General features: G+C 36.7%; 1 protein-coding gene across 1 annotated transcript in view; it reads right to left on the reverse strand.

Annotated features, from left to right (window-relative positions):
- Positions 1-20,264, reverse strand: part of LOC139735018 (uncharacterized) — a 32,752-nt gene extending 12,488 nt beyond the window's left edge. Inside the window, exons 1-4 of the mRNA XM_071645791.1 lie at positions 20,216-20,264; positions 10,077-10,204; positions 1,277-1,502; positions 396-521 (exon numbers count right to left, since the gene is read on the reverse strand). Coding sequence (XP_071501892.1) covers positions 396-521; positions 1,277-1,502; positions 10,077-10,204; positions 20,216-20,264 — 529 coding nt within the window. The remainder of the gene's footprint in view (positions 1-395; positions 522-1,276; positions 1,503-10,076; positions 10,205-20,215) is intronic.
- Positions 20,265-22,717: the final 2,453 nt, after the last annotated feature.

Consider the following 22,717-nt stretch of genomic DNA (forward strand, 5'->3'; position numbering starts at 1 on the left):
TAAACAAGACAATCAAGAATTTTACATTAAAATACTAGATTTTTGAAAAAATGTGAAAATAAATTTACACCAAAGTAACACCAGCTGGTGTGGTCCCTTATTGAAGCTGGACGGGTGTTAAACCATTGATATTAACACCAGCAAATATCAAATCAACACCATGTGGTGTCATTTTTGAATTAACACCAGTACAGTGTCAAAATAACACCAGGTACAGTGTCAAATTAACACCACGAAGTGTCAGGTGAACACTTTTCAACACCATCACAGTGCATTTTTAACACCTGTGGGTGTGGTCCTTTATTGAAGTTTGATCGGTGTTAGATTTAACACCCGTAGTGTTAAATCTAACACCGATGTTTTTACAGTGCGGGTATACTTGACATACGACTTACTGCCACAATTCATCTCGTCGGAGAAGTCGTAGCAGTCGACCTCACCATCGCACCGTGCTGCTGCCAGGATGAACTGAACCCCAGACAGGCAGGCGAACTCGGTTATCGAATCGCCCATGCCAGTATCTGTCAATAATTATAAATTGCAAACAATTCGACTCACGAATAGTACATGGGTGCTTCGCTATGCTAAAAAAAAAACACAACAACAACAGACAACCAGACAAACAAATAAATGGATATGCACGAATGTACCAATTGGTATTTCGAAGACTTCTTTATTGTTTGTATTCGTTTTTGTTGATTCATATCATTCGAAGTGAGAAATGTCTTTATTTGTGAATTGTTAAATCTGCAAGCTACAAATGTCAAATAACCAAGACCTCCTCTTGGCAGTATGCAATGTCGTTTTAATCGGTAATTACTTCCAAATCATGCCCGACTTCGTTCATCATTAATTTTCTATCAACTTTGTTGCCTTAATTCATCATAGCTTTCAGGAGAGTCCAAAAGAAACTGTGTATAGAAATTCACGTTCCAATGATGGATATTGATACTCTAAGTAGGAATGTGATAAGAAGACAATGAATAATGAGAATCGATTCTTCCACTCGCGTTAACGTAGTGGATCAACGTTTACATGGCACCATGATGAACGGCACAATAATGCACAGAAAGTTCAAAGCTGACACATCAATGGCCTATTTCATTTTAAAATACAGTAAGTTGATATAGCAATTCTTGCTGGAATTGCCCGATTGTCATGGCAACGACAAAATACCAACTTTCCAATTGGCCATTACTATGGGAAGTTGCCATTCCAGCAAAAGTTGCCACAATATCAACTCTTATGGAATGGGGACCACATGGCAAAAGCCTACCGTTTGCGGGGACATAATGAAGATTCAACGCGAAGCCACCGAACTCTTGTAGCCGGTCGGAGCAAAACTCAACCACCACATCACCGCCGGGAAAGAGAATGGATGTGGTATTGCCAGTAATAATCATGGCGTCAATGGACTCCGTAGCGTCGTCTGCTGAGACGTGACGTATTGTTAGAGAGTCCCATATCTTCTCGACGTCGAAGGCGTAGACCAACATCAGCACCTGACGGGAAGACAGTTTATAAATTGACTTACCTTCTCATTCAATGAGGCTATTCCAAATCTCAACAAAATGTACTACGTCCACCTAAAACTCCAGACAACCAAGGTGGGTATGCAATCATTATGCATACATCCATGATTTTTTTTTTGCGTGTATGTGTGTGTGTGTGTGGGGGGGGGGGGTGTGTGTGTGTGTGTGTGTGTGTGTGTGTCTGGGGGTATGGATGTGTACGACAAGGCTGGCGTGGGATGGGGGGGGGGGAGCGGTAAAAGGTAGTTATGACGGGATTCAGGGGTATGGGCTACAGTGTAATATATCGTTATGGTACGTACAAGTAAATGTATATACAATGTAAATACATATATATATATATATATATATATATATATATATACTCATTCTTTATTGGCAAAAAAAAATGCATTACTAGTTCTTGATTCTTCGTTATATTTGAGCCAATACGTGAATTCTCAACGTATATATATATATATATTATATATATGTTATGATTTTTTACATATATATTATAAACCTCTTTTATAAAAATGATTAAGACGCATCAATGTGTGAATGTGAAGATTCCTTCGTGGAAGTCTTATGCTTTTTGTATGATTTCATTATCATTTAATAAATCTGAAATAAATGACTTGAGGAAATTGTTATTCTTGACGTGCCCAGACTGGATGTAGCACCTTTGACAATGATGAAAGTGTTGGCTTAACACCTGTCTTCTGTTTCCCTATAAGGGCCACAATACTTCCCACATTCTTTAAAAGAACGAGAGCCGTGATTCTCACTTGTCTAAAAAACAAACAAAAAACATAGAGAGAAAGAGAGATTATGAACGATGAGAAATATACTTGATATCGGGTTGCTCGAGGAGGGGGAGGCAGCACAAGTTAGTGCCTGACACCTCAATGCTTCCAGAGTTGGCATAATTATGTTTTCTGGCATAATTTTTGGGTGCACGTCACGAGACCGACACCCACGAGTCATACAGCCCACGAGTCATATAGCTCACGAATCATACAGCCCATGAGTTATACAGCTCACGAGTCATACAGCCCATTAGTTCGACACTAAGCCCCGTGTTGTATCTGTCGAACTCATGGGCTGTTTTTACCTATTGTCGAATTCATGGGCTGTATATATGACTCGTGAGCTCTATGACTCATGGACCTGTTTTCACTGTCGAACTCGTGGGCTGTAGGACTCGAGTGTGTCGTTCCAATGGGATGACCCCTAATTTTTGACGCTACAGCATGTAGCGTTATGCCAGGCATAATTTGTATTTAAAAAAAGAATAATTCTGGCATAATTGTCACAGAAATGTCTTTTCTTAAAGATTCTTGTCTCTATCATGTCTATGGTTGTTTGTTTGTTTGTTTGTTTGTTTGTTTTGAAAATAGGTAAGCGTTTTGTCTACTGTAATAGGAGTTACCGGAGTTACTGTTATAGGAGTTACTGTGTAGGAGTTACCGGATGTTTTCACTCGCACGTTCAGGAAAACTATTTGATTCATAATTATCCTACCCGCCAAAGTGACGCATTTCACCTTCCACGTACTCGAACAATTTTCGCTAAAAAAACGATAATGTATACGGGCCCTAGATATTGGAATGACCTCTCCCCCGAAATAACAAGCTGTTTGTCTTTATATTCCTTTAAACGCAAATTAAAAGAGTCTTTATTGAGTGCATATCTTGCAGAAACTGAATAATTGTAATGTCTTATGTAATATTGTGGTATGTTATTGTCCGATCTAACATTCTTGTCAACACGCTGCAGACTCCATTTTGGGTCTTGCTGTCAGGCTCTCCGAATTCATCATTATCAATTCCACACTCTACTTCGCTTCCCTCTCTTCCTCTTTCCCTCTTTCTCTCTCTAACTTTCTATACAGAGCTTGACGGCGGACACCAAATGGCTCGATAGCTGTACATTTTTAGGTGATACGCTATCAGCGTATCACCTATTGTGATTGTCAAAATCTCTCTTTATTTCTTTAGGTGATACGCTATCAGCGTATCACCTATTGTGATTGTCAAAATCTCTCTTTATTAGGTGATACGCTTTTAGCGTATCACCTATTGTGTTTGTCAAAATCTTCCTTTCTTTCTTTTTATTCTTCTTTCTTTCTGGCACATTTTGTGTCGTGAATATCTCAACATTGACATGACGGAATAACATGACATTTTCAGTCAACATGTCTCATGACAATATCTAGCCACAATAAGGTTTTCATGACAGTTACATATCTATGACGTCATCTAGGCGCCATTTTGTGATTTTCGGACCATGTTACATGATTGATCATAACTTCATAACTAAAGGTCATTTCTGTATCATTTTCGTTGGACATAAAGTTCAGGTCACACTCTATCTTACTTTTTAATGCTAATTACCTAGGACATCATAACGCGCGCATTAGCGCGCGTCAAAGTTTTTAAATGCTTAAAACGACTTCCCAATGGGAAATCTCGAAGTTTCAGACAATTTTAAGCGTTCCGCGCGTTCGCGTCCGTCCGCGCATTTCCGCGCGCAGTGCGCGTAAGCAACATGAAAATGCACATTTTTTGACAGATTTGAATTCCTGATACATTAAGTAACAATATCCATTGATTTCCGATCAATTTCGACCTATAACAAAGGAATGCGCTGGCGTCAAAGTTGAAATTTCGTGTGCGCGTCTATGTGGAAATATAGCGAAAAACATGTCTTTGTTTATTTCGCCATAGCTCTTTAAAACGTCAGGTGACCCTATGTTTTTATTGCATATTACAAAAGCATATGAATTGAAAATAACGTTTCAAGTATCAATATTTCCCTAAATACATTATGACGTCATCATATCATCATCTGAAATCAAAAAAGTGGAATTAATTTTTTGAGGTACTGTTTCTGACATTCATTTGCTCGTATCTCTGTTGTTTAAGCTCAATATTATCCAAAATTCAGATATGTTGTACTTTGAACATTTGCCTTTTAAGTCCAAGTCATGGTTTTGAAATTTGATGACGTCATCATACCTTAAATTGTGATTAAAGGTAAAGATGCAAAATCGGACAAGTTTACGTGTTATGTCTATGGGAGGTGATTTTTTTTAAAACCATGCATTGACTTGACAACGTTTAAGCACCTTTATCTCAGCTGATTTTGCTTCATTTCCTCTGAAACTTAAGTATGTTGTAGCTGAGACAATAAGCTTCAGTAATCATGCATTTTATTTTTTGAAATCTCATCATCAGGTTGACAATTTTGCAGTTTAAAACTGAAAATGAGAATGGAATGTGGACAAAACGATTCCCGATTCAGCTTTCACATACATAAGTTTACGTTCCTCATATTTTCTCGCCGAGACGTATGGCCGAGTGGTTAAAGGCGACGTCTCGGAGACGTGAGGTTGCGGGTTCGAACCCCACAAGATCACGAAACAAAATACTTAGCTATTTTACTTTTTTTCTTCAATTTTGTATTACATATTCGTCCATGTAGAAATCACGTTCGTATATAAACGCACCTATACACACACACAGACACACAGACACACACCATATCCCTCTTTTTTGTGTTGGAGACCACATTGCTTCGACTGCTGCAAAATTTTGCAGGTTGACTTTGTCAAACCGATCATAGTATGTAATGACGACGACTGAGGTGTTGTACTTTGAACAATTGTCTTTCAAGACGATGTCATTGTTTTGTAATTTGATGACGTCATTACACTGAAAATTGTGATTAAAGGCAAGGTATCAAAACCAGCCGATTATAGGTTTTATGTCTGCGGGACGTATTTTTCCCAAGTTGCCAGAAATGGCATAGCGACCTCAGTCGTTACAAGGCCGCTTTTCCGTCTAGCAATGCAATAGATGTTCACACGGCCACGTTAGTTGAGTGGGTGTTGACTTTCCCCCTGTTATATCTATACATTGGTTGTTTTTTTTGTCTTACCATTTCCGTGGATGACCCGTGGCCGAGTGGTTACAGAAACGGTTTCGCATGCACGCTCAATATAACTTCAAGGTGCCTATATCACATTCTTTTCATGTCGATCACAGATGACCGTCATCTGATGACCACAAGCGTATCACCTAACTCGTCCTCAATGTGACGAGTTTTCATGTCTCGTTTCTTTTTATTCTTCTTTCTTTCTGGACAATTTTGTGTCATCAATATCTCAAGAATGACATTACGGAATAACATGACATTTTCAGGGAACATGTCTCATGACAATATCTAGCCACAATAAGGTTTTCATGACAGTAACATATCTATGACGTCGTCTAGGCGCCATTTTGTGATTTTTGGACCATGTTACATGATCGATCATAACTTCATAACTAAAGGTCATTTCTGTATCATTTTTTGTGGACATAAAGTTCAGGTCACGTTCTATCTTACTTCTTTTGATGCTAATTACCTAGGACATCATTAAGTGCGCGTAAGCGCGCGTCAAAATTTTAAAAGGCTCAAAACAACTTTCCAATGGGAAATCTCGAAGTTTCAGACAATTTTATGCGTTTCAAACAATTTTGCGCGTGCGCGTCCGTCCGCGCATTTTCGCGCGCACAGCGCGTCAGCAACATGAAAATACACTTTTTTTGACAGATTTGGATTCCTGATACTTTGAGCAACAATATCCATTGATTTCTAATCGATTCCTACAAATAACAAAGCAATGCACTTGCGTCAAAGTTCAAATTTCGCCTGCGCGTCTATGTGCAAATATAGTGAAAAAACATGTCTTTGTTTATTTCGCCATAGCTCTTTAAAACGTCAGGTGACCCTATGTTTTTATTGCATATTACAAAAGCATATAAATTGGACTTGACGTTTCAAGTATCATTATTTCCATAATTACATTATGACGTCATCATATCGTCATCTGAAATCAAAAAAGTGGAATTAATTTTTTTGAGGTACTGTTTCTGACATTCATTTGCTCGTATCTCTGTTGTTTAAGCTCAATATTATCCCAAATTCAGATATGTTGTACTTTGAACATTTGCCTTTCAAGTCCATGTCATGGTTTTGAAATTTGATGACGTCATCATGCTTTAAATTGTGTTTAAAGGTAAAGACGCAAAATCGGACAAGTTTACGTGTATTGTCTATGGGAGGTGATTTTTTTAGAAACCATGCATTGACTTGACAACGTTTAAGCACCTTTATCTCAGCTGATTTTGCTTCATTTCCTCTGAAACTTATTTATGTTGTAGATGTGACAATAAGCTGCAGTAATCATGCATTTTATTCTTTGAAATCTCCTCATGAGGTTGACAATTTTGCAATTTAAAACTGAAAATGAGAATGGAATGCGGACCAAACGATTCGTGATTCATCTTTCACGTACATAAGCTTACGTTCCTCTAATTTTCTCGTCGAGACGTATGGCCGAGTGGTTAGAGGCGTCGTCTTAGAAACGTGAGGTTGCACACGTACGGGTTCGATCCTCACAAGAGCACGAAAGAAAATAATAATTTTTTTTAAACTTTTTTTCTTCAATGGAGTACTACACCTTCGTCCATGTAGAAATCACGTTTGCATGTAAACACACCTATACGCACACACTCACACAGTATACCTTTGTTTTGCGTTGGAGACTGCATTACTTCGTCTGCTGCAAAATTATAGTTTTGCAGGTTGGGCTTTTCAAACTGATACAGTATACTGTAACAAAATGAAATTTGTTCATATCAATTCAGTAACACAATGTAGTCGTGGTTACTTTGTGCTGATTTATACATGTAACAAGCTATACATTGTAAAAAAGGTATTCAGTCTTCTGTATTGATGATTATTTGTCAATTAGTGGTTTTTGTGGAGTTTCAGATAGTGATAAAAAGTATGGATGATAAGTGCAGCGATAATTCCTATAGTTAGTTCAAAGCTGTGTTACAGATGTTTGATACATACATTTAGCATTGTGTGTGTGTATATACGTGTGTATACAGGTTGGCCATATGACACATTCTAGACAATTACTCTTAATTGATTAGCAAACGTGATCAGCTATGGAACTGAATATGGTACTAATGTATGATGTTAATGATTCTAATTAAACTGTGACGAGTTTAAAGGGATAGCGTAACTGTGTGTAAAAATAAGGCAATTATAAGGATATTTTAGGGCAATTTGATAACCATGCCTATAATAATTTCATACAGGTACTAATGCCTCCCTCATATTCATGTGATAGATCGTCATGTCAATAGCAAACTGACAACGTATGATGAATGTGTTATATATTGAACAACTGTCTTTCAAGTCCATAACGTTCCCCATATTTTCCCGTCGAGACGTGTCGCCGAGTGGTTAAAGGCGACGTCTCAGAGACGTGAGGTTGCGGGTTCGAACCTCACAAGATCACGAAACAAAATACTTAGCTACTTTACTGTTTTTTTTTCTTCAATTTTGTATTACATATTCGTCCATGTAGAAATCACGTTCGTATATAAACGCACCTATACACACACACAGACACACACACACGCCATATCCCTCTTTTTTGTGTGTTGGAGACCACATTGCTTCGACTGCAGCAAAATTTTGCAGGTTGACTTTGTCAAACCGATCATAGTATGTAATGACGACGACTGAGGTGTTGTACTTTGAACAATTTTCTTTCAAGACCATGTCATTGTTTTGTAATTTGATGACGTCATTACACTGAAAATTGTGATTAAAGGCAAGGTATCAAAACCAGCCGATTATAGGTTTTATGTCTGCGGGACGTATTTTTCCCAAGTTGCCAGAAATGGTATAGCGACCTCAGTCGTTACAAGGCCGCTTTTCCGTCTAGCAATGCAATAGATGTTCACACGGCCGCGTTAGTTGAGTGGGCATTGACTTTCCCCCCGTTATATCTATACATTGTTGTTGTTTTTCTGTCTTACCATTTCCGTGGATGACCCGTGGCCGAGTGGTTACAGAAACGGTTTCGCATGCACGCTCAATATAACTTCAAGGTGCCTATATCACATTCTTTTCTTTGTCGATCACAGATGACTGTCATCTGATGACCACAAGCGTATCACCTAACTCGTCCTCAATGTGACGAGTTTTCATGTCTCGTACTTCTTGTGTCTTACTGATCATACCCTGGCGATAGCTTTAATGCAGCAACAGTTTATAGTGTATATACCAAAGTAGGCTTTATGATTATGCAAATCATGTTGTACTCCTGAAACCAATGATAGCTCGGTCACAGTAATAGTTCACATTTTAGTTTTTTTTTTTCTTATTTGGCACCCTTACATCATCTGGTCTTATCTACTATCCGTTTTCCGTTTCTTTTTCACAAACACTGATTACTCGGGGCTTACAGCCAAACAAGCTTGCTTTCATGTAGGTCCCGCCATACTTTTCTTTGATCAACCCATCTCGATTTCGAATTTGACCAGTTATTACATATAATTACTGTGTTATCACCATGTATATTGTTCGTGTTTTGCACATTGTTTACAAGGTGAAAGAACTTGTTTGATTTCTGTTATAATGCCCATAAATGAGAAGTATGGAAATAAAATGAATTGAATTGAATTTAATACCTTTTGGGATTGTTTGTCAGTCGATTTGTCGACAGAGTAGATGGACAGAAAATGTTAATTTGTTTATTTGTTTGTCGTTGTTTTGTCTGATATGATGCGGCATCCACTCATAGCGATTGAGCATAATAATGATTTAAGACCGCCCCTAGCACAATCCCATCTTTTCACGCTGCCACACTCGCCTCTTTGAAGCTGTACTTAATAACTCCTCGTGTGGTCATAAGCTCGTCTCAATCGCGCAAGCTATCATGATTTCGCCTCTTCAACACTTCCAAGTGGTAATTGTGAGAAGATTAGATATGAAAAGAGGCTTAGTCAAGAGGAGAAGGTACAAACACTTGACAAAGAACATCCAACGCCATTTTCAAGTCGGCTGATCTCAGAGTAAAGTTTACAAACCAAATTGTGGCAGTTTCATATATACTGGAAAAAGTAGAATGAAGACTTTCACATTTCACATGCATTCAAAAGTTAGTAATAGCTCTCTCGTCCACATAATATAGGTTTTACCGGTCATTTTCATAATTTTGTCATTCAAGTCCCCATTCTGAGCATTCAATGTTAGTCTCGCAGCACTGAAGCAGCAATCAAATTCAAAATCCGGATATTCAAATTTACTATATCGGAACAATCAATCTTTCATTTGGGTCATTCAAATCTAAGGTAGGAGCATGCATTTCAGCGATGAGCATTCAAATTCTCATTTCAAACCCGCGCGCCGCGGGCTTGATTTGTGGCTCGTCAAAAAACAATCGAAAAAAATCGGGAAAAAAATTCAACACCCATGAATTTCAATTACCAAATATTTCGCCCTTAGATTTTTCCCATCTAAGAGGGAGGGGGGGGGGGGGGGCTTGACCCCAATTGACACCGCGCCCCCCCCCCCCCCCTGGTCCCGCAGCCCCAGCCCCAACCCCCTCCCACACTGAAAAGCGTCAATAAAACGAATTTTAAACCGTGTAATGACCAAACGATAATGATTGTAGGCCTCTAAACCGTATTGATGTACACATTATGAAGTCACCTTCTGATCCCGGGGTGTGCTGACGCGCCATTCCGTTTGAACACTGTGAGGATAATGCTCTGGGTAGTTGGGCGATACCAAAGTCGTGATGTAGTTATCGCGATGGACACTCCCATATTCAAATGCATCTGCAAAATGAAGAAAAAACAAACAAATAGAATTGTCTCATCATATAGATTTTCACACACTCACACACGCACACACACACACCTTGAGACATGACTTATCTAGCAAGAGGTATGGTAAGTTTTTAAAGATTTCTAAAACATGTAAAATATTTTATTGAATTGAGGATATATATGACACGATTTAGTCAAGTTATTTGGATTGTTTCACTATTTTGCTACTCCGTATATGCAAGAGGTCACTGTTTGGATTCTTAATTGCTCATTTACGTTTAGGTGTTATAATAATGATAACGATGATGATGATAATAGTGATAATGATAATGATGATAATAATGATAATAATAATAACAATAATAATGATAATGTATGATTTGCCCAGGGTAGCTTCTTCAGTGTTGCCACTGCTGTACCAGAGGGCCCTGCCATTATTATCACCCTACAGTATGTCCCACAAAAAATTACAACGGGGCCCTCCGCAATGATATCTTTAAAACTAGTGAATCAATATAAATACAAATTCAGGGTATGAAACTATAACTCATTGCCAACATCTTACAGAAAACCCCATTCGATTTGCTTCAGTGGTCAAAGAGAAATACGGAATTTTGTAGAGGATGTCGGAAATCTCTTCTGTCCAAGTTCTGTCTATTACTCACACACAAGATCATCGAAATGCTAAACTCGGAAGAATCCGATTCATGACGTCATGTTTTACAACAATCCACATTTCTCTGTGACCGCTTAACCAAATCGAATGGGGATTTCCGCAAAATAGAGCTAAAATGTTATATTTTAAGACCCTGAAGCAGCATTAAAAAAAAATTAATCATATTGGGCATTATCAATGCGAAAATCTGATTGTAATTTTTTTGGGGACATACTGCAGTAAGTCGCCCCAAAAATTACAACCAGATATTCGAATTGATAACACCTAACATGATCAACCTGTCTAAGTGCTACTTCAGGGTCTTAAAATATAACATCTTAGCTCTATTTTGCAGATAACCCCATTCAATTTGGTTAAGCGGTCACAGAGAAATGTGGATTGTTGTAAAGCATGTCATGAGTCTGATTCTTCCAATTTTAGCAATTCAATGCTCTTGTGTGTGAATATTAGACAGAATTTGAACAGAAGAGATTCCCGACATCCTCTACAAAATTCCGTATTTCTCTTTGACCACTGAAGCAAATCGAATGGGGTTTTCTGTAAGATGTGGGCAATGAGTTATAGTTTCTTACCCTGAATTTGTATTTAGATTGATTCACTATTTTTAAAGATATCATTGCGGAGTGCCCGTTGTAATTTTTTTGGGGACATACTGTATACCCGAGTCGAGAGGGACATGGTGGGTAAAACATATTGTCCAAGGACGTCAGCATTGGGCGGGATTCGAACTCGCGTCCTCCGATCGGGAGTCCAGAGTCTTATGCCACCGCTCCCCCACATTGTGAATGGTACAAGGCACAGTTTTATGACGCTTTGACGTAACTTCGTGAAACGAGTCTTTATATTAGAATTTTAAAGACGGCAATCGTATAGTGACTGATTATTGTCTCAGTATAGTGTATTGTCCAAAAAAAAAAACTATCTATCGTTAACTTTAGAATGAACATCAAAAACTATCGCAAAGATTCTTTAATATTGCATTTGGTATCTTGATGTGTAAATAGGTTGCAGTTCTAACTGGGCTTAGTGAATAGAAAAGAAAACATGAAATAAGAACAAGTGACAATTGAGATAGGAATAAGACACTTTTTAGATGCGTTTGAAGCGAATGTTTCGCGCTTTGCCCATTCAAGTATAAGCAAATAACAATAACGAAACAAGGACACAAAGATAACAGGTTACACAAAATATGAAACTCACAAGAAAACCCCCTTGAAAGCTGTGCAAAGCGTTGAGTAATCTTTAACTTGGTTATTGACGAGATGATATTTCATACCACCCTGAAGTATCTTCCAGTGTCTTCCGAGAAATCTAACTAAAAAGCTTAGACCTTAGACGATGACATTTAACATTTTCTTTTTTGTTTGGTAAGTTTACTTGAAGTCACTAAGCTTAAAGTGCAATTAAACCTTAAGGCATGTGTTTGTATTCATAAGATTAAAAAACAAAATTGACTGTAACACAGAATAGACATTCTTGAAGTTTCAGGTGACGCTGAAACTCGATGAATGTATAAGTGCACGAAAAATGTTGATGAAAATATTGCTGATATTAAAACAATACATTGTTTTCACACGTACTTGTACAGTCTCCTGCCCTGGTGGAGGGCGACTCTGCTAGTACCAAGGCTGCATCAAGGCACCCTTCATTGCGTTAAGGATCCCTTGTTGCCTACTTACTGAACAATTTTCTATTGTTTCCCATTATAAATACCATTAACACTCATGTCGGTATGTAAGAGGTTATTCTTTTGAGTAGTCTGAAAGAAATACATGACTTCTTTTGCTAAGGCGTCGTTATAACGGCAACTCTCGGAGGTGTAATTAGCTGTGAATAGGAATGGCCCGAAGGCATTTAATTCCACTCTTAACATTTTTGGTGGAGAGAAGGAATCCTGAAATGCATTTGAAGTTGGATTACCTGCACGCCTATTAAATTTCCCTTCGGATTGACGTACTACAAGATATTCTTGAATTCAATTTTTTTCTCTCTCTATCATCTTAATGATTATCAACACGTGGTATCCCTCTTAAAGTTGCATCAGTTTTTTACCCATCTATCTTTTTGTCTCCCCTCCTCCTCTAATTCATTTCCGTTGTTTTTCTCCTCTTTTCATTACTTTTGTTTTTACATTAGCCAGTTCAAATTTCAAGCCACTTACGTAGTTCTCGTTTGTATTTATGTAGTCTTTGTTCCTTTGCTCAACTTGTTTTACGTGCATTTCAATGGTGTCTTGATCTTAGCATTGTTTGTGTAACCGAGACACTTATTCGGCTTTGTTTTTCTTTATACCAAGATTCAAATGGTATCCATTGATGCTATCTGAAAGCCTTACATTGTGAGTGTCTGACCAGAACAGAAAATTGATGTAAGGTATTATGTTTTTGTTTTTGTTTTATTTACAGTGCGTGATTCCTCTTGTGTGCATGGTAGACGGGTGCACGTCACGAGTCCAGCATCCACGAGTCATACAACCCACGAGCTCGACATTAGGAAAATAAGGCCCACGAGTCCAACACTAGGCAAATGAAGCCCACGAGTGAGACACTATAGGCAAAAGAGGCCCATTGCGCACGAGACCAACATTACCATATACGGGGCTGAAGGTACGGTCTCGTGGGCCTTTTTTGCGTAGTGTCGGATTCATGGGCTTTGTTTGCCTAAGTACTGTCGGACTAATGGACCTTATTTGCCTTGTGTCAAACTCATGGGCTGTATGACTCGTGGAAGGATGTCGGGATAATCCATGGTAGACGTATTTTAAGGGATGACGTAGCACTATCAAATGTCCATGTTTAATGATTTATTTCATCTGATATGATTTATTCATTCAATTTCATTGTCATTAAACCGCCCTAGTCATTCTCTTCATGACTTACTCATGAATATTCATGTCTGTGATAAAAGCTAGGCCATGTTCAATACATGTACATCAAGAGACGTGAATTGGGCGTCAGTAGCCCTTTGTCAGGCCCTTTGGCTTAGGTTTATGCTCCACACTACGAAGTTTTTATGAGACCGGTTTATCAGTTCCAGCTTGTTATATCGAAGGTTCGTTAGTCCGAAAACGTATCTATTATTTTGAAGGCTCCTTTGAATGCACCTTCTTTTATTTTAGGATTAACGAACCTTATGTTTATTTTCTGATTAACGAACCTTCGGAATCAATTTCTTTTGCGGAATCAACTAACTCCTTTTTATTTTCATTTTCGGATTAACGATCATTATAGGTATACGGAGTGTGTGTGTTTCAGAATAACGAATGTTATTTCATTTTCAGATGAACCAACCTTCAGAATAACGAACGTCACCCAGTTTACCACGATAGAGAACGGCGAGGCATAGAGTGGACGTGCAACACGAGCGCATTTTATAGCTCTAATTTGGACCAATGTAAAGGCTATAAACAGATAATCTTATACACAAGGACGAAGTAGACTAGTATACTTAAAGCTCAATTCCATACCATGCTGAAGTTGCTTTAGAAATTGAGTAAAATCGACCAAACATCACTGTAGATGTTTTATCAAACTCACATATTAATGTCAATGAAGATTCGTTCATCCGAAAATATAGGTTATTAAATCCAAACAATATAGTGGCGTTATTCCAAAGGGTAGTTATTCCGAAGGTTCTTTACTCCAAAAATGAAATAAGGTTACTTATTTCGAAGGTTCGTTTATCCGAAAATGAAATAATATTCGTTATTCCAAATTTTTATTAATCGGAATAAAAGTTCGTTAATCCGAGGGTTCGTTCATCGGAAAATGAAATCAGGTTTGTTCATCCGAAAATTAAAAGATGGTGCATACTAATGGACCTTTGGAACTAAGAACCTTATTTCATTTTCGGAATGACGAACCCTCAGAATAAGTAAGCGTAACCATATAGTAGAATCTTCAAGTTTTGCATGTTTTTGTTTTCTGAATGAGAATTTCTATCGCAACCACGCATGTGAATGAAAAAGAAAGAAAGAAAGAAAAAACTCTCCCCTAACAATCATTTACTCTTCTACTAATGCACATAGTCTTAAAAAGAACAGGTTTTAGTCAATAATTTAGAAAATAAAATATGTTCCTCCTTACGAGGCCTTACGAGGTTTTGTTTTTAGTGCGAGACTACAATCATTTCTGATAAACCTTTTTTTTTCCTCTACAGAAGTACTTTATTCATTCATTTCCAAAACTATACACCAAGAGAAATCTATAAGCAATTGAATGGGCACATTCTTCATTGGTTAGATGATCTCATCATGTTTGAAGTAATCTCAGAAACATTATCTAAAAGTATATTTATATCTGATAAACTAATTTCTCCGATTTCAGAGAAGACATTAAGTTACTGAAGATTTGTGGAGAGGTCGATAGGAGACTTATTAGACGGTGACATCATCCCGTTTGCATAATGTCGTTGCTATTAATTTGTTGTTACTTGAAATCATGTATAAGTTAAAAATTCCATAACTTCCATACATGGCGGGTGCGATTTCATTAAAATCTCTGCATTCGTTTAGTCTATTTTATCAATTTTTCATCCAAGACGGCATGAACATGGCGTAGAATTCTGCTCTGAATTATGTCTTTTTATACCCGGAAGTTATATGCACTCATATGATCGACATTTTGATGAATGCAGATCAGAAAAAAATAAGTAAGGCTCTATAGTGCCGTACTGGGGGCAGGTATAGCATTAAATTATGAAATCAATGTTAACGCTGTTAGACATTTTGTGGGTACAAGTTCAAGGAAAATTAACGAGCTATTTCTCGTTGTACTATAACATTTTACAAACGCAGACACTATTTTTTTTTGTTGAATACAAATCGTGATATATTCATCCTTTTCATCTTAACATATGTGTCGTTTACCATCATGCTCATCAAACATGCCAAAGAGAACTTTATTGCACCTAACAATGATCTACTGCAAAATTTACTAAAAATAATTTACTGCAAAATTAAACGGAGAAAAGACATGATTAATCATATTCGCCCCAATCACTTCGATATACCGGGTGTCCCAAAAAAAGCGGAACGGTGGATTTTCAGTGCCTTGCGGTCTGAAAGCTATATATCTTTTGACATCATTAGAAAGAGCATCTTCCGCAGAAGACTATGATACCAAAATCATTAAATTTGGTTTAGCACTTTTTATTCTACGCCAATTTCTGAAAATGCAGTCATTGTCAAATTTCGCCGGATTTTTGCGACTTATGAGATAATAATTTGAGTGCAACACGCGATCCATACGGTGAATATTGTGTAAGCTCGGTGATCCATGTCAACAAAAGATACAGCTTTCACATTGGGCACGGGCCAGGAAAAAACAGTGTGTGTGTGTCTGTGTGTGTGTGTGTGTGTGTGTGCGCCCAATATGAAAGCGTTATTTTTTGTTGACATGGATCAACGAGCTTACACAATTCACTGTATGGAACGCGTTTCGCACCCAAATTATTATCTCATAAGTTGCAAAAAATTGGAAATGACTGCATTTACAGAAATTGGCGTAGAATAAAAAGTACTGAACTAAATTTAATGATTTTGGTATCATGGTCTTCTACGGAAGATGCTCTTTCTAATGATGTCAAAAAATATATCACTTTTAGAACGCAAAGTACTGAAAATCCACCGTTCCGCTTTTTTTGGGACACCCGGTATATGCAAGACGTATAATATGCATTATCATGCATAATTCATTGCGAGGGGATAAAACTCTGGATACTCCTTTGCAGCTTATGTATCTAGAAATGCGTCACTGTTCGTGATATTGATCAAAACTCTAAAAAAAGTAACTCTCATCTAAGATTTCTTGAAATTGATCGTCTTACGTGTATTTCAGCAATGAGTGGAGGAGGACATGGTTAAGTTCATATACAATAATCTTATCTTAACCTTCCAGTGAATGAACATAATAAAGTTGACGTAAAAAAGAAGAATATCAATTTGCTGTGTGCATCTTGTAATTGGAAGAATCTTCGTAGCACCGAAAGACAGCGTCGTTTTCAGGCTCAGCAAATTTTTCGTGACAAGTTGAAAGTATGTGCTTTTTAAAATATTTTGATTATCTCATCGGTAATACATCATATGACGACTTTTGTTGCCGGGAAAATGCAAAATGTTCCAATCTGAAATGTCCATCTGAAAGTCTGACTCTTTGTTTCTATATATTATAGGAAATATATACATGTAGTTCAAATGGTGTGTACAGTTCTGGTTGAGGTGAGGATTTAGCTTTAACGTTTTGCGAGATATTCAGAAACCACTATATGAGAGTCAAAGAGCATGCAATTGTAAGGGGTATCAAAAGTTTATTTGATGAAAACCGTTTTTGAAATGGCTGAGATATCCAAAAACAAGGTGAAACAAAGAGATAATAATAAAAGGCGTGGCCTGTCGCCTTTTATTATCATCACTTTTTTTTGATATGTCAGCTATTTGAAAATCAATTTTCATCAAATAAACGTTGAATCCTTCGTATAAAATCACCTGCTCATTCATATTTCATAAGAGGTTTCTTATTGTCTCACTTAGGAATGTTCAAAACATGAATCCCCACCTCAACCAGTACTGTACAGTAGCTTAAATGTTTTTTTGACCATTCCAGATTTTGAACTGAATTCGACGTGTGTATAAGTCTGTCTTCAAGGTATATTACATTTGTATTTCACTTGTTAAAGTGCATGTATATATCGATTACTATCAAAGGGTTATGTCAATTCCATCTGTATTAAAGGGGATGGCTAGTAACCGATCAGTGGGAATCAGTGGGAATGCTGAGGGATGATTGTACCAATCCTTGTAGGATTCATTTAAGAGTACATTATATATCTACTGTTGTGTGAAAATTATTTGCTGCAGAACGGTCTCATATTCAAGTAATGTGCAGATTAATGCCCCATCACTGACCAGGCACGCTAACCTGGAAACATTAAACTGCACATTACTTGAATATGAGACCATTCTGAAGCAAATAATTTTCACACAACAATAGATATATAATGTACTCTTAAATGAATCCCACAAGGATTGGAACAATCATCCTCCAGCATTCCCACTGATTCCCACTGATCAGTTACTAGCCATCCCCTTTAAATTTGCTGTTGGTGTCTTTTTTCTTTGGGGGAGGGGAAGGTATGACAGGCAAACGTTGCGAACTGAAGGTTTTGTGTTGTCTTCTTCACTTTGTATACGTTCTATATCTTTCCAACTTAGTCTTTTGATGCCGTCCACAAATCTTACAATAATTTGTTTTTGTGTCGATGGTCAACAGCAAAGGGAAACTCACTGACTGAGATATGATAATAAAAGACCTCAAAAGTTGAGTTTCTGGTGTTAATATAATCAATAACAATTTTGAAAGAATACAAGAACTAGCCAAAAAACCCTGTCACTTTATACATCTGATTCAAATGACCCCACATTCACTTACATTGATGGGCACATGCCCCAACACAAGCACAACCCTGCTCTTGGTGTTTAAGGATATCGTAAACACGCCTAGATGCATTTTATTTAGCATTTTAATCACCTGAAATCTTACACTCCACCTCCTGTCTTCTAGTGTACGAATTGTAGTTCTTGTTAAAGAGTTCACTGTCTTCTTCATTTTTTCCATTTTGGATCTTTTGTGTCTTCTTTTTTTTTTCATAGCATGTCCTCTCTTACTCGAATTTTATTTTTTTTAATATATTTCGTCCTGACACGAATTCATTTGAGGACCCCTTGCACTACTGACAAGGGTGGCTTCATGCATGATTAGTCCCTCCACTCGTCCAAAAGGACATGTCATTTTTCAGTATCAAAAGTTAAAGTCACGAAAAAAAGTACATAGATTGATCTATATTCATCACAACCATATTATACGTTGTGATATAAAACAGATTCAACTTATATTCTTCATTGTTCACAACAAGAAACATTGAATCGAATAGATTAAGTTACTACTGCCATGCGAAGGAGAATAGGTGTCGTCACAGTAATTTCAACGGTACTTTCAAATAATTCAGATTGATAATGGAACAGCACGCACTGTTTCCATGTATCTAAATTAGTGCTTTTTACATGATTATTATGCTAAACTTAAATAACACATTCGACAGTTTCTTGATTGTTGGGAAATTGGAAATTGAAACAAAAATGAATTGAAAGATTGTTTAAAAATATCAGAAATTTAGTATCAGAAATGGACATCACTTAAATCGACAACGTGGGTAATAAGTGAACTTTCATCAATTTGATATAGGTTTAAAGATATCTTAAAGGAAACCATGTCTTGATAACACAAGAAAACCGTATCAAAGCTTTATTTTTAAAGCTCTTGAAGAAATATTTGCTGCTTTTTAATTTATCTTCTAAAGTGCATTTAGAATAACCGTTTGATCATCTATTGAAAATAATTACATATTGATTCAATTTCCGTTCCAATTTCATTTCTAATATCGAGTAAATTCTTTCAAATAAGGTAATTGCCAAAGAAGTAATACAAACTATAATATCATAAATTTGAAAGCTGAAAAAAAATGAGTAAATGCCTATATAAAACTGTATATGAACAAAATCATTATTGGATATGGGAAGCCCAAGAAAATGGCACATTTTGTTTAATTCCAAGTCTAAAAAATCAAGGTAATTTCCTAACTAAATTGGTGAAAATTGATCCGTCATCAATGTTAAGTAAAGTTAGGACTAAACTTCAAAGGAGCTTAAGTATCATTCTCATGTCATGAGTGAAATCGATGGAAACAAATCAACGAAAATTTAAAATACTTATACAAAGCAGATAAAGAACTTTTTTCATGTATTATAAAGTTGTTCTAATTCAAATCAAATCTCAGTTGATTTTATTCTTATCATGTACTTCCTGTGAAATCTGAAATCATTAAGAGCAGGACAAACAAAACGATGCTATGAAGCCCAATCCTGTCTTAAATGATTTTGATAGTTTTATGTTTTTGATCAATAGGCAAAATTTCTCCTTGTTCTTAAGTTTTTACCTTCATTTTCGTTAACAAAAAAATGCAATGCAGGAAATAAATTGTGTCGCCAAGAGGCATTGGTTTAGCATAATGTTCAATGTAATTCAAAGCTTTTTTATAGAATAAACAAACTGTTCTCTTTAGATATCATAAATACAATGAAAAAACAACAGGAAATCACAATAATGATAAAGATTAACATTTAGTTTGAGGTTTGTCCATATAACTCTACTCTCCAAAAGTACCCTGTAAAATATGGCATTTAAAAAGGGGACAATTTCTCCTGCTTATGTCAAATTTTCTCAATATCCCTAAAACGAAGAGAGGTCAGAACCTTTGGATTGATATGGTTGAAAATGAAATAAACTTACCTCCTAGAGACGTCAGCACAATGAGGATCGCCAGCTGCCCGAGAGACATGCCGAGTCAACAGCCACCTGGCAGAAAGCTCGTGTGGTACTGGAGAAATGGCGGGAAACTCAGCGATGGAAGAACAGCTCCTCATTTACCCGCCACTTTCCAACCCTTGATCTTTTTCAAACGAGTTAATAATGTGAACACAAATGGTCACAATGTATATCATATCTGCATGCTTGTTTAGTGTGCGTCCGTGAGTGTGCGCGTGTGTGAATTGTATTTGTATATGATGTGCATGCTCACGCGCGCATTGTAAAAACATTGTATGAATAATTGCTTACCTGCCGTTTTGATACCTCTCACTCGCCATGTCATTGGTCGATCAAGTGGTGACGTCGCTGCAAAATAAGAAGTCTCTTTTTGCAAGCATTAGTCGTTTCCACCGCTGCCAAAGGCGTCAATTTACATGCAAATGATGCTTACAGGCTCTGAAGCCGTAAAGTACCTTAACTTATATCCCTTTTAGTCGGGTAAGATGCCATTAAAAAAATCATTAAATAGGTTTTTTTCCCACTTTTTCGTTCACGCATTCCATCCGTCCACACTAACTTTCTTTCTTTGGTATGCAAAAGAGAAGTCCTTATTCTCCTCCATATCGAATAAATTATTGACATAATATTGTTTTCTGTAACAATCACTCCAAAGCATTTTTGTTTGTCACCTGTTCTCTTTAGTCTGGTATGTACGTATATCCTGTTCTTTGAATATTTGTTATATTTCTTGTATGTTACACTTATGGAAAGCATATTTCCACAGTCTTAAATGCCGGCGATAATTATTGAATTCAACTCAATTATATGGCATCCCTGTTGTTACGTTGCCGAAATGAGTGTAATTATTCGATTTCATTTGTTTATTAGAATTTGGTCCTGTGCACCGCCTGCCAGATTTCTTCATACCAAACACTCAATTAAATTTGATGGCGTCGTCGGTTCCAACATAATGGCTCAAAGGATAGGCCACGCATAAATTCGGTGGAAAACACTCATGTCTATGTGTTCATGTGTACACACACACACACATACACACACACACACACACATATATATATATATATATATATATATATATATATATATATATGAATATATGTATTTCATATATATACTGTATATATATATATATATATACATGTATATACATATATATTCGAATATATCGCTTTTTTAGAATAGTTATCGGTTAAAACTTTAAGGCTGAATGCTAGAATGATATTGTAATTTCATATACAAGATTTTATCATATTCATATATATAAAATACTTCAAAAGAAGTCAATGAATTGTCACACATGATAAGCATTGAAAAGATCATTGGCGGTATTCATCACAAGAATACTTCTAGAATGATTAACAACAAAACTTTACATGCATGTATACACACACGTACGCACACAAGCACAACACACACAACACACACACACACGCACACACACTCACACCTGTACGTACACCTCCGCACACATAAACAACCACAATGCAATCATTCACAAACAAAATGGGAATACATCGCAGGGATTACTAGATAATGACTTTACAACTACATATCTAACATTTCTAGAACATAAATGGTTCACAAGACTGAGATAAAATCCAAGTATGAGAAAAATCCTTTTGTATATCAGCAATATCAATTGTACAATTATTTCGCTGAATTTATATAAAATAAAAATACATGAATATATTGTAATCATCATCATCGTTATCATCATCATTAAAAGAACATATTACTTCACTATTACTATCACCATCCCTGTCATTACTACGTGTATGTGTATATGTGTGTATTTGTTTGTCTGTCTGTCTGTATGGATAACTGGTCTTTCACGCCCTCAGCGTTCTCATTACACTTCCTTGCGAGCTCTCCTCTGTTAAGAGATCATGCTATGGGATACGCATTTGTAATTAGGCGCTGACATATCTCTGTGAGAGATTTTTGAGAACAATGATTTCGGATTTGTAGTATGACTGTCGACAACCATGGATAGCATGGTGGTAGTGTTGCTGCCCGGAAAACAGTAGATGAAAGGTTCGAGTCCCGTGGTTCTTTTTTTCCGACATGTTTGTTAAAATCATAGATCAGTAGTTGCGATCTTACAAATTTCAGTTGTAGAGGGAGACAAATTGAAGAAAACTCACACCTCAAGAATTGAATTCATGATATGAAAACATACTCACTGATTCGAACCTTGATCAGAGGAGTAAGTTAGGGTAGTGTGTCAAGTAATTCATTCCCTTGTTGTACTGAGATGAAAAATCTTTCTTTTTATGACTTTATTTGATATATGGTAAACATGAATATGTATATATATATATATATATATATATATATATATATATACTCAACAAAACAAGTAAGTTCCCCCTAGCATTTTTGGATATATCTCAAAAAGTATTTTACCGATTTTCATAATTCAAACGGAAATGAATATGGAATTTCATTACTCATAACATGAGT

The sequence above is a fragment of the Diadema antillarum genome, unplaced genomic scaffold (assembly GCF_040938485.1).
Source record: "Diadema antillarum isolate AM-2024a unplaced genomic scaffold, OU_Dant_1.0 seq00000562_RagTag, whole genome shotgun sequence".
NCBI classification, from domain to species: domain Eukaryota; kingdom Metazoa; phylum Echinodermata; class Echinoidea; order Diadematoida; family Diadematidae; genus Diadema; species Diadema antillarum.